Below are 17,148 nucleotides of genomic sequence, written 5' to 3'. Positions count from 1 at the left end.
TGTATCTTAAACCTATAGTCTTTTAAGGCAATGAAACAGAATGCAATTGGACGTATAATTTTATCAATAAAATTCAACGTTATTTGAACTAGGGTTGCTTTATTGCGTACTTTAAATTGTTTGTCATTATCGCATAACATATCACGATCCTACTTTTCAATACCTAAACTTCGGACTGTTAATTGAATAAGAACGTCTGCTAAATTTTAATATGATATTCTTCCCAACTGATTTAAAATTAGGCAGTTTAAATACTAGTTCGGGTTTAGAACTGGAGCTTTAGCTACTTAATGCAGTCTAGCAACTAGCTTCAAGCTATTCGTCCGTACCTTATTTCAAAAGTAGCGATCTCTAGACTCTGTCGACTTTCTATAGTACGAACCAACTAAAACATGGTTCATTAAGATACCTCTAGTTCATACATCAACATCTAAACAATACTCACTATGAGTAAATTTCCGTTCAAAATTTGTAAAGTTCTGTCAGTCGTTGACTAAAAAGCGATTGTGTAGATTTTATTTAATTCAAAGTAACATCAATGACTCCAATCCTCGCTTGGATATCTGGATACTACAACGTCGTTTTCTCCACTGACCTCAGTCACTCTGAGACAAATCCTGCAAAGATTCATTTGTAAAGATTAAAAAAAAATCAATTGAAGCGTCCAACACAAGCAGTTAAATGAGGGTACAATAACCTTAGAAAAGAAAGCAAAAATTTAAACCAAAAGAGCTACGGAATAATAAGAAAACAGCATCTTCAAATCCAATTACAATAAGTGATGAAAGAAATAAAAATGATGAGCGATTGTTGGGCATGTGACAGTTATCGACTTAATGTGATTTTCATCCAGTCACCTTATTACGTTTTTCATTGTATTGATTTGTTCCTAGTGAATTCTACTTATTAACTTTGAGTGTGTTTACACGTGTACCGATTATTCAGTTAGTTATTTACTTTTTCCCTCGTATTGATTAATCCTGTGTGATTTTGTGTTGAATGACAAATGCTTCGTTTCACAAAAGTAATCAATGCTCATTGAACAGTCGATTTATAGTTGAATAAACTTAAGTGCAAATTATTTCTTCTGGGATCTTCCTTCAAAAACTTACATTCTCTCTCGTTCGATCTCAAGGGGGCTTGTTGGTGAATTTTTATGTGTAGTAGTAACTCGGTCTATCCAGATTCCATTTCGTATTAGAAGGATCTCCCAATCGTTTGTAATCAGAAAATACTGAACCCAAACTCAATTCACAACAACAAGTGGCTTATTTTATTCGCGCTCCTATAAATGCATAACTCCTAATTCAGGATTGTGAGTCAGTGTTGCTTCAATTAAGAGCTGGAGATTCATGATTTCGATTACGAGGTGATTCGTCGACACGTAGTCAAGTTAGATGACATAGTTTCGAAAGTGTTCGGTTTTTAGTAGCTAATCAACTTTTTTATGGCATTTCTGTTGAGACGAAACCTTAGGTTTATGTGTGTACTAAAAAAGAATAGTCAACAAACCATTTAAATATGTCATTTTCTCCTTGATTAGTTGTTAATTTTAGTACGAAATCTTCATTATCTTAGTCAGTGACCTAAAACTAACCATTTATACGCACAAAGTAGGGACGAAAGAAAAAGGATTTCTAAATTACTGTCATTCGTTTCAGATGTAGATTTGATGATTTATAGATTGCATACCAGCACAGACATTTGTCAAATTAGTTACATTTGAAAATATATCTGAACTCCTTCGTGTTATCACAGGAAAATGGATTATTTTTGGGTACTCAAATCGCGTCAGACTTTAATAGCCAGTAGTTACACTAATGAAGCTTAGTGATTTACATCATTAAAAAAAGTGCTAAGTCTTAAACTGATTTCAATTCGAGTCAATCGAACCCTCATATACAGAATCTGAATGACACTTCATTAATAATGTGACTCACTCTGAAACAGTAAATTAATTGAATTTCAAGTTAGGTGAGTTTTAACTTGACTAAATAACCTGATTGTGCTCAACGCATACTCAACCGATCGAAACGATAAATAAAGTCGCAACTAGTACTTTAAAAGAAGAATAAAATTGTTTAACAACGGCAATATGTATGGGAAAGAAAGGACAAAACAAAAGAGAACAAAAATAACTTTATTATAAAAAAAAGATTGATAAAGAAATATACATATATGTATGATAATAATACAAAAATAACATATTTCTGCAACACTAATATAATGGTGCACGCATTGGTCAAATTAAACAGTTTGTTATTCATATTAAATGAATCTTTGTGTAAAGCAGATGTTATTTAGTACTATTCTTTAATTAAATAATAAATTGGGTAGGGATAAATACAAAAAAAAATAGAAACAACTGATTTGGCTTTAGACAGTTTTACTACAATGCTAATTTTGGTGATGTGGGAGGTGAAATGAATGGATTAAACGCTTTATAACTCGATTGGTCATGGAAGTGATATTTTCATGATTTTGTTTCTTTCCTTGTGAATTTGTTGGAGAGCTTGTTAATGCATGAACCGTCTGAAACAAAAGAAACCATATTTTATTATTATGTATGTTCATAGTTGAAATCATGGGTCAATTGAAGCTAGACCACCATCGAAAACCTGGAAGCACTGGACGGCCGTTTCGTCCTATTATGGGACTCCTCAGCAGTGCGCATCCACGATCCCGCACTCGTGAGATTCGAGCCCAGGACCTACCAGTCTCGAGCCGGAGCCCTTAACCGATAGACCACTGAGCCGGCATCCAACTGTGTTAATGTCTAACTTCAACTTCATGTATGTATCAGACTACCTGTTTGGGAAGGGGTTCAATGGCTGGAGACTTTTGATGATATGGCTTAGATACACTTTAATTGCATTAAACATATCTAGCTGTGGCCATTGAGAATAGTCAAACAATGAAAATATGTTATTCATAACCAGTCAATCAATTGTCATTGTAGCAAATCTAAAACCAGACTGGTAGATGAGAGATGTTTCTAGTTTGTTCAGAATATATTTCTGTTATGGGAGAAATATAACATCCCGTGATTATTATCATATCCAATAAGACATAAATCATTAAAAATTAATGTAGTACAATTATTATTTCAAGCTGTTTTGATATTCAGCCTATTTGTATGATAACTTTCAACGTAATAAATGAACTGCTTTACACTGATGGTTGGTTTTGGAGACTCAGCAGAAAGATTAGTGAGTATATGCAAATTCTAACTTACGACACACAAAGTTTGTGACAATAGGAAATAGATACACTTATTTTCAGCAAACAGATGACACAGAGGAGCATAGGAATCAAAGTGTTATGAAGAATTTTCCAAGTATGTTTGTAACTGAATTAGAAGGCATAGTTAGATCCAAGATAATAGCTTTTAAGAATTATAATTTTATAAATTACTTGAGGTGATTTAAAATTGTTTCTTGTGAAAATAGTTTATGATATACGAGATTGGTGTTTACCGATCCCAAGAACGTTTTGCTACGCCTACTTATTTCAGTCAGTTAGAGATTAGCTCACAGACTACAACGCCTGCAACAATAGATATTTTAATTAGGAAGAAAATCTTGAAATAGAATATCCCATAAAGATACCTTATGACAAAATTTCGCCCCCTAACAAATGGAAATTACACACTTACATCACCTTTTTTTCTGGCAAAATAAGCGGGGAGGTTGCATGAAATTGTAAAATGCCTGCGTAACACTGTGAATTTATTACCAGTTTTCACATTATCACAATTCTGATTGTGAAGGATACATTCTGACCTTGGTATATGATAACCAGCATTACGTACTAATCCAGTACTGATGCGCAATTCTTGTTCTAATTCAGAAAGTGCTTTAGTCTGTCTCATATCTATAGTTACATAATTTACTCCTTGTGAGAAACAGTCATGAGAATTATTGCCAACTAGGTTACAGCTACGATCCAGGAACTCAGTTTCAGAACAATTTGGATTAGAAGATAATGCACACTGTAAAGATTGAGTTGAGTGAAGACAAATATTACCATCATCATTCGTTAAATCATCTGATGTTTTATGTTGACACATATTTGTCATTGAACTATTTACTTTGTCAGATAGTGTAAGGTGAGCGTAATGTAATTGTGGTGTTTTGGGAATAGATGAATTACCATCGGAAGTAATATTATTCGTAGATGTCGTCAGCCTTGGTGGAGTCGGTGGTCTGTCCAGAAAAGGACCTGAAAGAATAGGTAGTGAGGCTGGAACACGAGGCACCAGAGAGGAATCGGAACTAAGTAACAAATAAAAATCGAAGTATAATGATTAGCTCATATCATTTAAAGCACGAATTCATTAAAATATTATTCATATATTGATACAGTTTTCTGAAATACCAATAGAATAATTAAGGCTCAGAAGCAGGAATATTTGGTAGAAAGTACAATGAAGCAAAAGCAAATTGTTTAAATTTTTCTCCAAAGCCTGGCATTTTTGAAGATAATCAAAAGTTTCGAGTTTTAACTTGAACTGTACATTTGGACTAACACTATTATGAAATTATGTTTGTTTAAATTAGACACTAATCAGTTATACTGACATTATTAAAGATTCCCATTGTGAAAATTAGAACAACACATGTAAGCGAACATTAGTCAGTCAGTCAGCTACAACGTAGGACCAGGTACATTTATGCATCGGTCCAAGTTGCCATACCTCGTTAGCACAATAAGATGAACACCGGATTTATAGAAATAGTTAATTTAGTGGTGGTAGTATATAAAAGATAGGTTGTATATAAGGATATAGTATAGGAAGGAAGAACTTCAAGAAGAAATTTTAATCTTAAGGTTTAAGGGAAGATAAAGAGTGTATACACCTACGCCATTGTGATCGATTCTGACCCATGTCACACAGAGTCTCCAACCATTGGTTATGATAGTCACGCGGACCCCAACCAGGTAGTCTGCATCTGCCAACATGGCTCAGACTAGAAGTTAGTGACTTCAAGCACTGATGCCAAGTTTTGGTTTGGCCACCCCTAACTCTTTTCCAACCATCCCCAATACTAGTCAGCATAGCGCGTCGTGGTAATCGGTGTTCAGGCATACGTAACACGTGGCCCAACCATCTCAGTCGAAGATTCATGACCTTATCAACTGATTTACCACCATTCTCTAATACCTTGTGTCACTAGAAAATGCATCATCTAGTTAATTTTCAAATAAACAGAATAACAAGTTGTTGCTGTTGTTATTCATTAAAACTTTAAGATAAAATACAAGGTAAAACAAAGACTTACATCGGTAATTGAACAGATGTTGGGTCTGCAAAACATTTACGTCCTGAATTATTTGGTGAAAAATTGATATAATACACTGTTGCATCTGAGTGATTTAAAACTGTGAATCCACTTTTTTGTAAGCCTAATAAATTCACATAATGTTTAGGATTTTTAAAGACGATATCCGTATCCATTGGTAACTTGAAGTTATTACTAATATTGTTGGTTATTTGATCAACATCTTGTTGTTTATTCCCAACGTTATGACTGTGAGTAGACTGTGTTGAAGTAGATGAAGTTATTATCGATGAATTTTTTTCAGATAACGGTTGTAACCCATCATGGAGGTTATTCGGGAACATATTAATATACGGTCTAATATAAAATTTAGAATTAGTTTGATATAGGATTAGAAAATGTTTCTATATTAAGTAATATGATAATTAAACAATATAATAAAAGTTCATTTTGACAAGGTGCATTAATAACATTAGCGCAAATAATCAAGCATAAATTTCCTATAACTGAATTTTTTTGAAGTTATTTCAGAAATAGAACAGACAACTAAACTTTCACGAAGTATGATTACTATCGGGACGTCTTAAGTTGTTGATATTTGATATTTTTATGGTGATATAACAGTTTACTTAATAACTTTCTCGTAACTCTCTAGTGAAGGATTTACTATTTGGTATCTAGTTTACACAACTCCTGGCCCACTGAGCACCAATTAGATGGCTTCGTTCAGTGAAATTTGTTATAAATTGGAAATTTAATATTTTGAAAGTATTGTATTAAATATAGATAAGTTGTTATGCTTTGATTGTGCTGATGTGCGCAACGATGATGTTCAACAGTGTTGATAGGAAACTAGATTTAAACGTGTATTTTTATATGTATATTCAATGTAGATATTGTCATTAGTCTAGTGTTGAACATAAATGAAAAAAAAATCTAAATATGTGACATCTTAATTCATGCTTTTTTGTACGGGATTAACACCAAGACTTCTGCTAAACGTTCAAAATTTTGTAATTTGTCAATTTCTACTCTATCAGAACAAAATGATTACCTATCTGGACTCTTTATTTTAAAATGACCTAACAACTAAAGCAACAATTAATATAGGTAAATGGAATGTCTGGACAATGTGGGAGACCGGCAAGACTAATCAAATAGCTACGGAAATGAGGAGATAAAACACGGAGGTACTCGGAATCAGCGAAACTCATTAGACCCAAGCTGAATAGCAAAGGTTAGGTACGGGTGAGATACTGCTGTACTCCGATCACAAAGAGGAAAGTGCTCCACACTAAAAGAGATGTTTCTCTGATGCTGTCCATAGAAGCACGAAAACCACTTATAGGATGGGAATCACATGTATCAAGATTCATCGAAGCATCCTTCAAAATAAAGGAGGGAATTATAATGAGTGTTATCCAGTGTTATGCACCCACCAATGATGGTGGTAACGAGAATAAAGATCAATTTTATGAGAGGTGACAATCGATCATGATGAAGAAAGGACCTCACCATCCTGATAGGAAATCTAAACACCAAAGTTGGAATGGACAACATCGGATATGAAGACATCATGAGACGACATAGACTGACTGGGAGAAAGGAACAAGAATGGTGAGTTTTGCAGATTTATTTGCATTCAACAAAGTGGTTTTAGGATGAACAACATTCCCACACAAACGCATACACAAAGATACATGGGTCTCATCAGTTCACACTACAGAGAATCAGATTATTGCATCAGTAAAAGATTCACAAGGTCAATAGGAGACGTGAGAACCAGGAGAGGAGCTGACATAGCTTCGGATTACCACCTGGTGGTTGCTAAGGTGAAACCGAAGCTGAAGTATCACTGGAAAACTGGAGAAACAGCATTACAAAGGTTCAATACAGCCTTCCTTCGACACACTGACAAACTCAACCAATTCAAGATAGCTCTCTCAACAACAGGTTCCAAGCCTTACGGAATCTACTGAAAGAAGAACAAACTACTATGGAGTGCTATTGGAAAGGAATCAAAGAAGCACTAACCTCAATGTGTCAGGAGGTGCTGAGCCGCAATAGACACCACCATAAAGAATGGATTTCTATCGATATTCTGGACAACATTCAAGAAAAGGACTGGAAGAAAGCAATTAACGACAACTGAGCAAGAACAGAGAAAGTCAAGGCACAAGCTGAATACATAGAAGCAAAAGAGCAAGTAAAGAAGAACATTAGAACTGACAAGCAGAAATACGTGGAAGAGCTAGCAATAAAAGCGGAAAAAGCTGCAGGAGAATGAAATATGAAACAACCATATGACATAAAGAAGAAACTGACAGGGAAATATAATAAACCAGAGAGACCGTTCAAGAACAAAGAAAACAAGCCAGTCACCGAGATTTAAGAACATTGGAACTCTAAGATAAACCACCTCCATCAAACTCACTGGAAATCGAAGCATCACATGCAGGTATTTCGATAGCTGTCACCACACCAACAGTCGAATAAATCAGGATGGCCAACCGACGAATCAATAGTGGCAATGCATCAAGATCGGGAAACGTACCAACCAAGGCACTAAAGTCAGACATAGAAGTAACTGCAAAGATGCTCCACGTTCTATTCAGGAAGCTTTGGGAAGAGAAAAAAGTGCAGACAGACTGTAAAGAAGGATACCTCATCAACATACCAAAGAAAAGAGATCTGAGCAAATGTGAAGACTGCAGAGGCATCACACTATTGTCAGTACCAGGAAAAGTTTTCAACAGAGTGTTGTTAAACCGGATGAAAGGTTCAGTAGACGGCCAACTTCGAGATCAACAAGCTAGATTCCGTAAGGATTGATGGTGTACAGACCGAATCGCGACACTAATGATCATTGTTGAACAATCAATTGGATGGAACTCGTCAACTATACATCAACTTTCATGACTATGAGAGAGCATTTAACAGCTTGGATAGAGAACTTCATGGAACATCTTTCAACACTATGGCGTACATGAGAAGATCGTCAACATCATACGGAATTCATACGACGAATTACACTATCAGACACCATCACCATAAGATCCACCAAGGTGTCTTTCCCTTTCGCTCAGTTTACCTACTTGAGCGTTAAAGTCACCAGCCACTATTACTACGTCAGAGCGCCTACCTTTTCAGAGAAGGTTGGAAAGCTTTTTGTAAAACTCATCTTTTACATCATCTGAGCTGTAGTCAGTGGGAGAGTAGGCAGAGACGACGAAGAGGCAACGACGTGTGTCCCTATCTTTCCAAGCCCTTACTGTTCCGTTTTCTCAGACAGCGCACGGACGACTGTCTACTGGGATCCAGTCTAAAAGAGCTAGTTCTGCCCTAGGACTCAACGCTATACCTAAGCCAGAGAGGCCACGGGAAGCAGAATCAGAGCTTCCAGATACACGAAGCGTGAATCGAGTTGGTTTTTTATTATGACATGGTGAGGTGAAATGAATGACGCTACTCAGATCTTGTATGCGCATTTCGGAGATGCAGCGCACATCGATGGTGCAAGATTGTAAAGTCCTAGCTAAGGAAGCCTGTTGTCCTATTTGGCACAATGTTCGGACGTTAAAAGTTCCTACATGTATTTTAGAGCATGGTTTCAGGAGACCAAGAATAACGTTCCGCGTACTCGAATCTTTTGCCCTAGCGGTGCGAAGTGATAAACGGACGTGAGAACGGTTAGTCGTGGAGATAAGAGAGTTATTAGGAGGTGTAGGAAGGATTTGAATGTGTATTTATAAACAGTTGTCTACGTAAAATACTCAACATTCACTGGCCGGATACTATCAGCAACAGCGTTTTATGGGAGAGGACAAACCACCTTCCAGATGAAGAGGAAATTAGGAAAAGACGTTGGAAGTGGATAGGACATACATTAAGGAAATCACCAAACTCCATCATGCGGCAAGCCTTAACCTGGAATCCGGAAGGGAAGCGGAAAAGAGGAAGGCCAAAGAACACATTGCGCCGGGAAAGAGAAGTATATATGAATAACAATTGTGAAGAACTGTAAAGGATTGCTCAGGACAGGGTTGGATGGAGAAAACTGGTGTGCGGCCTATGCTCCTTCACGAGGGGTAACAGGCGTAAGTAAATGATAAGAAAGGTATGCTGAGGATGGAATTTAGAGAAAACTTAATATATACCATTTAAAAGGAGGTCGAAATCAAAGAAACTGAAAAGGAAGAGATCTTCAAAATAAACTGTAATTACGATACACATGTATTCATTGACCCTACTAAACAATTTCTGATTAGCCTAAGAAAGTACTTGTGACATAATAAATAATACTTACCTAGAATTTTTTAATGACTTATCACTTTGAGACGCAACAACACGATTAGACGTAGTTTGAAACACAAAGTTAAAATCCGACACATTTGTTGTTACAGGATAAAAAGGTGTCTTAAATTGAGCAGGATCGTTTGACGGCTTCTGTTTATACTTAAAGACCGCATTCCCCCCAAATGCCTCTGTTAAGCATGTTAACGTACTACCTAAAATAAGAGGTAAGATATTAGTTTACAGTTACAGGTTGAGAACTCTTATAAAGAAAATTGTAGAACGTTATTTGATAATGTGCAATAACGAAACCCGTGATTTAATTTACAATGACTAATGATAAATCCCTGAAAAAGAACTCAACGGGAAACACCAGGCCTATATTTTGTGTTTCTGATGACAGCGATAGCTCTTAACAATTCTTCAATACCAGGTCACAATAGTTCCATTTTTTTTCTAACCGAGGCTACTTCCAAAAAGATGACGTAAGGAAGATTAATTTGGTAGAGACCAAAGAAGATTAATTAATATTCGAGTTTATTTAGTTATAGGCCGATTCCATTAAGCAGTTATTATTTAAAGAATTTGTCAAACTGAATAAATGTCACTTGAATAAAAAATCACAATGAATTGAATAACACAATCAAAATGCACTGAAAGTCGAATGAATGAAAATCACTTTAAATAAACAGCTCCAACAGTTCCTATTCATAATAGAGGGAAATTCTAATTTTAATATAACTTCTCTAAATTACAAATAACGATTATGGAATTGTTTAGCTACTTAATCACTATTTAGCATAATTTTGGTGTACATTAAGCATCAGGTGCATAGTGAAACATAGAGACATTAGTAATTGGGTAACATGAGTTAGTCATTATTACTATCTAGTCAATTGAAAGTGAATTAGTCACGGATAATCAACGGTTTTTGTGACAAGTATCATAATGGATGATAACACTTACATTGTCAACGTACAGAGGCAAAATGCCGTCTTTATATATTTTTGGTAAATGCTACGAGTATTTATTAGAAAACATACCTGTATACGTAATAAATAACTTGAAATAAAGATAATACAATCAAACATTATACAGATACCTCAGCAGTGCGCATCCACAATCCCGCACGCGAGATTCGAATCCAGGACCTTCGGTCTTGTGTGCAACCCCATACTGATAACTATACAGACAAGTGGATTCACTTAATTTAAGTATGGATTTGAAATTATAAACTCTACACATGTATTGTTATATATACAACAAAAATTTATTTTTACAACTTAATATACACATTTGAAATGTTTGAAGAACAAACTACAATGATAAAGATGACTTAAAACAAATAAATACAATAAACTCCTTACCAGATTCACTTGAATGGTTCCCAATATGACATACATTTTCTGACGAATTCATCTGAGAACAGTTACCAAAGCCTTTCACATTATCTGGAACAGACGAAAATTGTTGTTTTTGGTCGATACGGAGAGCCTGAATCACCTCTCTGGAAACATAGTGTTTCCCAGTTTTCGGTTTAGCATAAGTAGGTGCGTCCGCCCAAAGTGGTGTAGCAGAAGGTGATAAGGAAACTAGTGGGGATTTGATACTTCCCTGTTTATTTGTAGCTGGAGAACAAGGGGAACTATGTGAATTGCCTGAGTCCTTATGATAAGGCGTTGTACTTTCACACGTACTGGAAGTATGTTGCCGTGTCCTGGCATACTGGCTTCCTGGAATGATAGTTGGCGTCGTCAAAGATGAAATATAGGGGTGTCGTGGGCTATTTCCATTCGATAAACACCGATTCAATTCAGTTTGATGTCTACGGATAGGATGAATGTTACAATGAGTAACGTTCGCTTAAAAAAAACGAAGAAAAAATCTTTCGATGAAACCAATTATGCAAAATTTTGATATTTCAATCGTATTGTGAGGTATGGTTACAAAAGCCAAGCTGTAAGCAAATCGACAGCACTGTGAATGTGACTTTGAATGCTGAACCAATTTTCTAGCACAACTAATATATAAGTATTGTAAAATGTATAGAATTTCCTTATGAAGTACGTGATGATATTTCTTCTATGTAACAGTTCATAACTATTTCCTTTTGTATATTCATGTTGGTTAGGTTCAACTAACTAATGCCAAACTCGATAACGAAAAACGTATGTACTTAGCATTTTTATTTGAGGTCTGTTAACCAAATGTTGAGCATACTATCTATTATGAATTAACCATTTTAAGCCGATACGAATTCAATTTTTACTACTTTGAATCCAAATGCTATCAGATACTTCCAGTTATGGTCACAATCAACACTAATAAAAGAATGTTGTAAGAATGATTCAAGTACAAAATTGAGAATTACTTTAAACATAAAATGTGAGAATAAATTTATGATATAATGAAGGATCGATTACTTTCTATGTTACAGTGGTGACAACAAAAGGAAGGATGAAGTCCAAGTGACAAAGATTGATAAGAACCTTGTTAATTAGTTTTCATGCGAAATAGCGCTAATATGACGTAGTCAAAAAGTGTATCTATATGAAATCGTTCCGTTTCTGTATAGGTTAAGGGTAAGACAAATATGAGATAACACTAAAAAGCAAAGAAAAATTAGATTATCGAATACATATTTAAAACTTTAATGTCCATGTGTGATATATGTAATTACAGAAAACAAAAATAGTGATATTAAACAGTTTGATGACAAATCCTAAATTACCTGACGTATCTCCGTTATTTATCAGTGTTCGACTAATAGTAGACCAGCTGCTTGGTAATCGTTTACGTCGGCGAACACCTTGAGAGAGAGAAACCGTACTAGAGTGACCAGGAGAATCCGTTAGTGGCTTAAAGACACTCTGCTCAGACACAGAAAAGGGTATATGAGGGTTGTACTTAAAATTGAGTTCCATTTGTTCTGTATTGGGACCATCAGCAAGAACGTTACTATGGTGACCATTTTTATCAGCTGAAATAAAATTGCATTGAGTTTTATTAGACGAAATACCTGAATGAATATTGTTGTTCTGTTGTGAACAGTTGTTTGGCAAAAAAGTATCGTTGGAAATATTGCCTTTCGTAAGCTTTTCTGAGCAAATCAGGCAGATATTTTTATTATCACACGTTTTCTTAAGAAAACCATTATCACATGAATCATGAGAATCAGAAGAAAGAGACAAAAGTCTACTACAAGTACAATGTAAATCTTTGAAGCAAAACGAGCAGTACGGCTGATAGAGTTCTTTCAACTTCAGCGTGTCCAAAGGTTGCGAAGGTAAAGTCACCAAATAAGGCTCAGATCTGAAAGGATAAAGGTCGAGATGTTGAAAATGTAATTGTTACATTTTATTAATTTTATTTACTTATATTTAATAATGAGCACAAACTCAGACTGACAAAAAACGTCAACCACTAAAAATGCCTCAGTTCGACAGGTACTCAAGTAATACGTATATTGCTATTTAATAACAGTTGTGTCCAAGGTAACAGACATTCAATTCTAAATGGGAAGCCTATTGATATCATACACCTAAGTAAAAAATTCATTTCACTGAACGATTTGCTACAGATAAAAATATGAAATTTTTTTAAATCAGATTTTCAGTCAAAACGTAGATAAAGTAGGATTCGCCAAAATTTATTCCAGTTTAAATTCTTATTTTATAAGAATACTGAGTAGAAATCCACAAAATAAAGAAAAACCAAGAAGTGAAAGTAAGTAGTATCATCAGTACCAAAGAAAAAACAATACAAATTGAAAGATACAAATACAATAAGAAAATGGAAAATACAGATCAATATCATAACTAGAAAGAACGGATATATTAGAGGAAGACATGGAGATTTGAACGATGAGAAAAAGATAAAAACTGATGACAGATCGGGATTGTATTTATCTTGTAAAAATATGGCAATGACTTACTGACCATATATATATCACTGATATTTGATGACTATTTGATGAATATCACCCGTAAGTGAAATAAGGGAAATATAAAAAATAGGTTTTAAACAAAGTTCATACAAGAGAACGTTATATTGAATAAATATCACACTAAATTAAGAGGAATATTAAAGTGAATAAGATCTAGGGTTTTATCCAATCCCAACACTTCCCCTGGTTTGCCTGGATACGTATAAGTACTGTTCTTCAGAAGGATTAACTTGAAGGTTAGTTGTACTTCTTAAATTCACTGTGATATTCCGGGTTGGTTTTGTGGTAGTAATTCAGACTTTTCGGTTTTATTTTATCCCCTGGATCTATTAGTACTTTACTAAGCAAGGTTTCTCAATCTGCAATTAGCTGTGTTACGTCCTTGATCTGTCTACGCACCAATATACAGAAGGTAACTTGTCTCAATATAGATTAAGGCCTTGACACAATAGGCTGAATGGTTCAACCTTGAGGCTAGAATCACGAGTTCGAAGTAAGACTAACTGCCTCGGATAGAGAGATGAAAATCATTCTATCACCTGATCGGTTGACAAGCGCACACGACAGAAGACGAGCCAACTGGAACACCACTCGATCTATTCTCGATATCAATCTGGTTCCAATTAAGATTAGTGCAAAAAAGTGCACGAATAATATACGTGATTAACATGACCACAACGCACAAACAATTAGGAAAATACAATTATGTCCAAAACTGGGGTCTAGAGTAAGAGAATAGAGTAGCAAAGACTACGTTTAAATTACAATAACTTTGGAACAGAAATGGGTATGGCAGTGAATCATACATCAAACGAAAACTTATGGTCTGTAGAATAAACTAAGGGTGAAAATAAATGTGTTTCACAGAATTGGAATTAAATGACATAACGTCCCAAAAATAGTATCCGTAGTTTATAATAGCTGCTTGTTTTTCTGTTCACATCACTAAGTCGTCTTTACACTCTTTTTATATTTGACTAGAATATCTCATTCACTTTCATTTAGTGCGTGACTGGCTGTTTCTTTTATATTGTGCCACATAGCCATTTTGATTTAACTGCGGAAAATCCTCACCAAAAAAATTCGTCAAGATAAAAACCTCCAGGGTCAACAGCATCGTTTACAGTTATAATTCCAAGTTGTGCAAAATCATTTGAACTCACCGCTAAAATATGTTTTCTACTGGCGACTCCCCACTCATTATTGTGGGAATCTGTGTTGAGTGCCAGCTTAGCAGTAAATTCTGCACGATTTCTTCTAATGCTCCTTCCCCTTATGCCTTCTGTACTGCTTTTCTAGCGAATCAATAAACCGTCTTGTTTGACCATTTAATTGACAGTGGTATGATGGGAATCTGATGTGATTAATATTGTTTTCCACACGGAAAACATCGAACTGGATTGAAGTTAAGCGTGTTCCAGTGTCAAAAATACTGCATGTGGTAGTCCAGAACGACCGATCGATATAAGTTTCCGTACCATAGCATTGGTGAAAAGACTGTCCACTATAAAGACTTTTGTTCATTCTGAAAATGAATCGATGACAATGAGGAACTGTTTTTCCTGGAATGGTTCATTAAAATCTAGGTAAATGAGTGGCCACGGTTCTATTGATGCTGGTCATGGTCACAGTTCAGCTTTAACACAGATTCCCGCAAAAATGAATGGGGGATCGGCAGTAGAAAGCATATTTGGGTGCAAAATTAGACATTTCGAGTGTTCATTTGGTTGCAAAGTGGAAATATACTGAGATTTCGGTTAATGGAACACCTGTTAACCTTCAGACGGACACTGGTCCAGATATTGCAAGTAGTGTTATGTTCCGGCTTTGGACAAAGATAAAAGTTTAATGCAACTGCTCTAACTTAAATGGTTTCGGGTTAATTAGTCATAAGCGACATAGAACCTGGAACACGTGTGGGTCGATTTAAGTTACCACACCACTTCAGCACAAGATGAAATTATCAATAAATCCCACAGTAGTAGAAATAGTGACAGTATCAATGATAGCAGAAAACACTAGGTATAGATATTATGATTTAGAAAAGAATGGATTCGCGAAACAAAACATATAATTATTTTAAGACAAAAATCGAATTCATCTGAGAGATTAGGAACGATTCTGAGCCATGTTATTCAGCCTTTAACCACTGGTTACAATGATCATGAGGACCCCAACTAGGTAGTTTGCACTTACCTACATGGTGCCGCATCGCGTTTTGTTTCACCTAGATTTTTCCTCACCTACTCCTACACCAGCAAACGTCTCCCTCTGATGTAGGCAGTGATTAAGCATAAGTCATGTATACCCCAACCACCATCATCTAGCATAATGGTCCAACTTCAGTATATTCAATTGATGCCGTAACATACACAAGCATTCGCTCCAAGGCAAGGGAACGATAGTCTCGTATAGTGTCTTCGGACCATTCTACAAAGACATTTGCCGCACCACACATGGTTCGACTAAGAGACGACTTTACATACGTGCTCTCGTTACCCCTCGTAGAAAAGCATAGTCCGCCCATCAGGATTTTCCACCGAACTCTGTCCTGAGCAATCCTTTCCAATAGTTTCCGATTGCTATTCATTTTTTGATGTCTTTTTCCAGTTCCCAACGCAATGTGTTCCACGGTTTTCCCCCTTTCCTTTTACCTTCAGGACCCCAAGTGAGAGCTTATCTTATGATCCAGTTCGATGGTTCCCGCAGTGTATGTACTACCCACCTCCAGAGTCCTTCCCTAATTTCCTATTCATTTTGGAGCTGGTATGTTCGCCCCCACAGTAGGCTACTGCTGATGATATCCTACCAACGGACATTGAGTATTTTACGTAGACAATTATTTACAAATACTTGTACTTTTCATCAAAAAAGTCTACACAAGATCCTCGATGTTCGCTGACTGGACACGATCAGCAACAACCTACTGTGGGAGGTATATCAAGGAGAATTCATGGCATTGGAAAACTAGAAGTTAGGACCATAATATATGTTAAATAATTTTGAATAAATTGAGCATTGGGTAGATTGTTATAAATAAATAATATATTTGTAATATCCCAATGAGTAGAAAAATTAGATTTTCTGACGTTTCGTGACTCAGTGTAAGCCACTTCTTCAGAGAATAAATAACCAAATTAACATTAATCCAAGTTTAAATAGTACAACGGAACAATCCAAAAATAATTAGGTGATCAATCAAAAACAGGTCTGAATAAATCAATGTCACGTCATTTCACTGCGGTCAAGGTGATTATTCATAAGTGACATGTATGTAATTTTTGTTTGTATGATGAAAAATGTGAGACCTTTATAGTGACAAAGGATAGAGTTAATTTGTAATGTAATGGTGTGAAATTGTAAATAATAATATTAGACTGGTTGACTAGGATAGATAGTCCAAGTAGGATGTATGGTAAGACCTTCCTTTCTATTGAGGGCAGTGGGATTAAGCATTATATGGAAAGCTTCAGCTACTCTTCTTTCTTTGTGATTGGAAAAACCTTTCTGTAGTATTTTGATGTTTTTGAAATCAATTTGATGATTATTGAAAATGGCATGAACCGCTAATGCCGATTTAATTTGAAATCTATCTAGTTCTACAGGATTATTAGGAGGTTTCTTTGT

At 35.5% G+C, this 17,148-nt stretch overlaps 1 protein-coding gene across 2 annotated transcripts in view; it reads right to left on the bottom strand.

Moving 5' to 3' along the window:
- Window positions 1-2,126: 2,126 nt before the first annotated feature.
- Window positions 2,127-17,148, bottom strand: part of Smp_079370.1 (hypothetical protein) — a gene marked incomplete at both ends in the record, with an annotated part of 29,563 nt that continues 14,541 nt past the window's right edge. The window contains 7 exons of one of the 2 annotated variants that reach the window (XM_018793230.1): window positions 2,398-2,532; window positions 3,656-4,274; window positions 5,283-5,639; window positions 9,589-9,790; window positions 10,943-11,437; window positions 12,307-12,555; window positions 12,595-12,887. In XM_018793230.1, coding sequence (XP_018647764.1) covers window positions 2,398-2,532; window positions 3,656-4,274; window positions 5,283-5,639; window positions 9,589-9,790; window positions 10,943-11,437; window positions 12,307-12,555; window positions 12,595-12,887 — 2,350 coding nt within the window. Of the gene's footprint in view, window positions 2,533-3,655; window positions 4,275-5,282; window positions 5,640-9,588; window positions 9,791-10,942; window positions 11,438-12,306; window positions 12,556-12,594; window positions 12,888-17,148 lie in introns of both variants that reach the window. The other variant, XM_018793232.1, reaches the window with a different exon arrangement.

The sequence above is a fragment of the Schistosoma mansoni genome, chromosome 1 (assembly GCF_000237925.1).
Source record: "Schistosoma mansoni strain Puerto Rico chromosome 1, complete genome".
Lineage (NCBI taxonomy): Eukaryota > Metazoa > Platyhelminthes > Trematoda > Strigeidida > Schistosomatidae > Schistosoma > Schistosoma mansoni.
The sequence above is the reverse complement of the archived record's forward strand: the minus strand, read 5'-3'. Positions and strand labels throughout refer to the sequence as shown.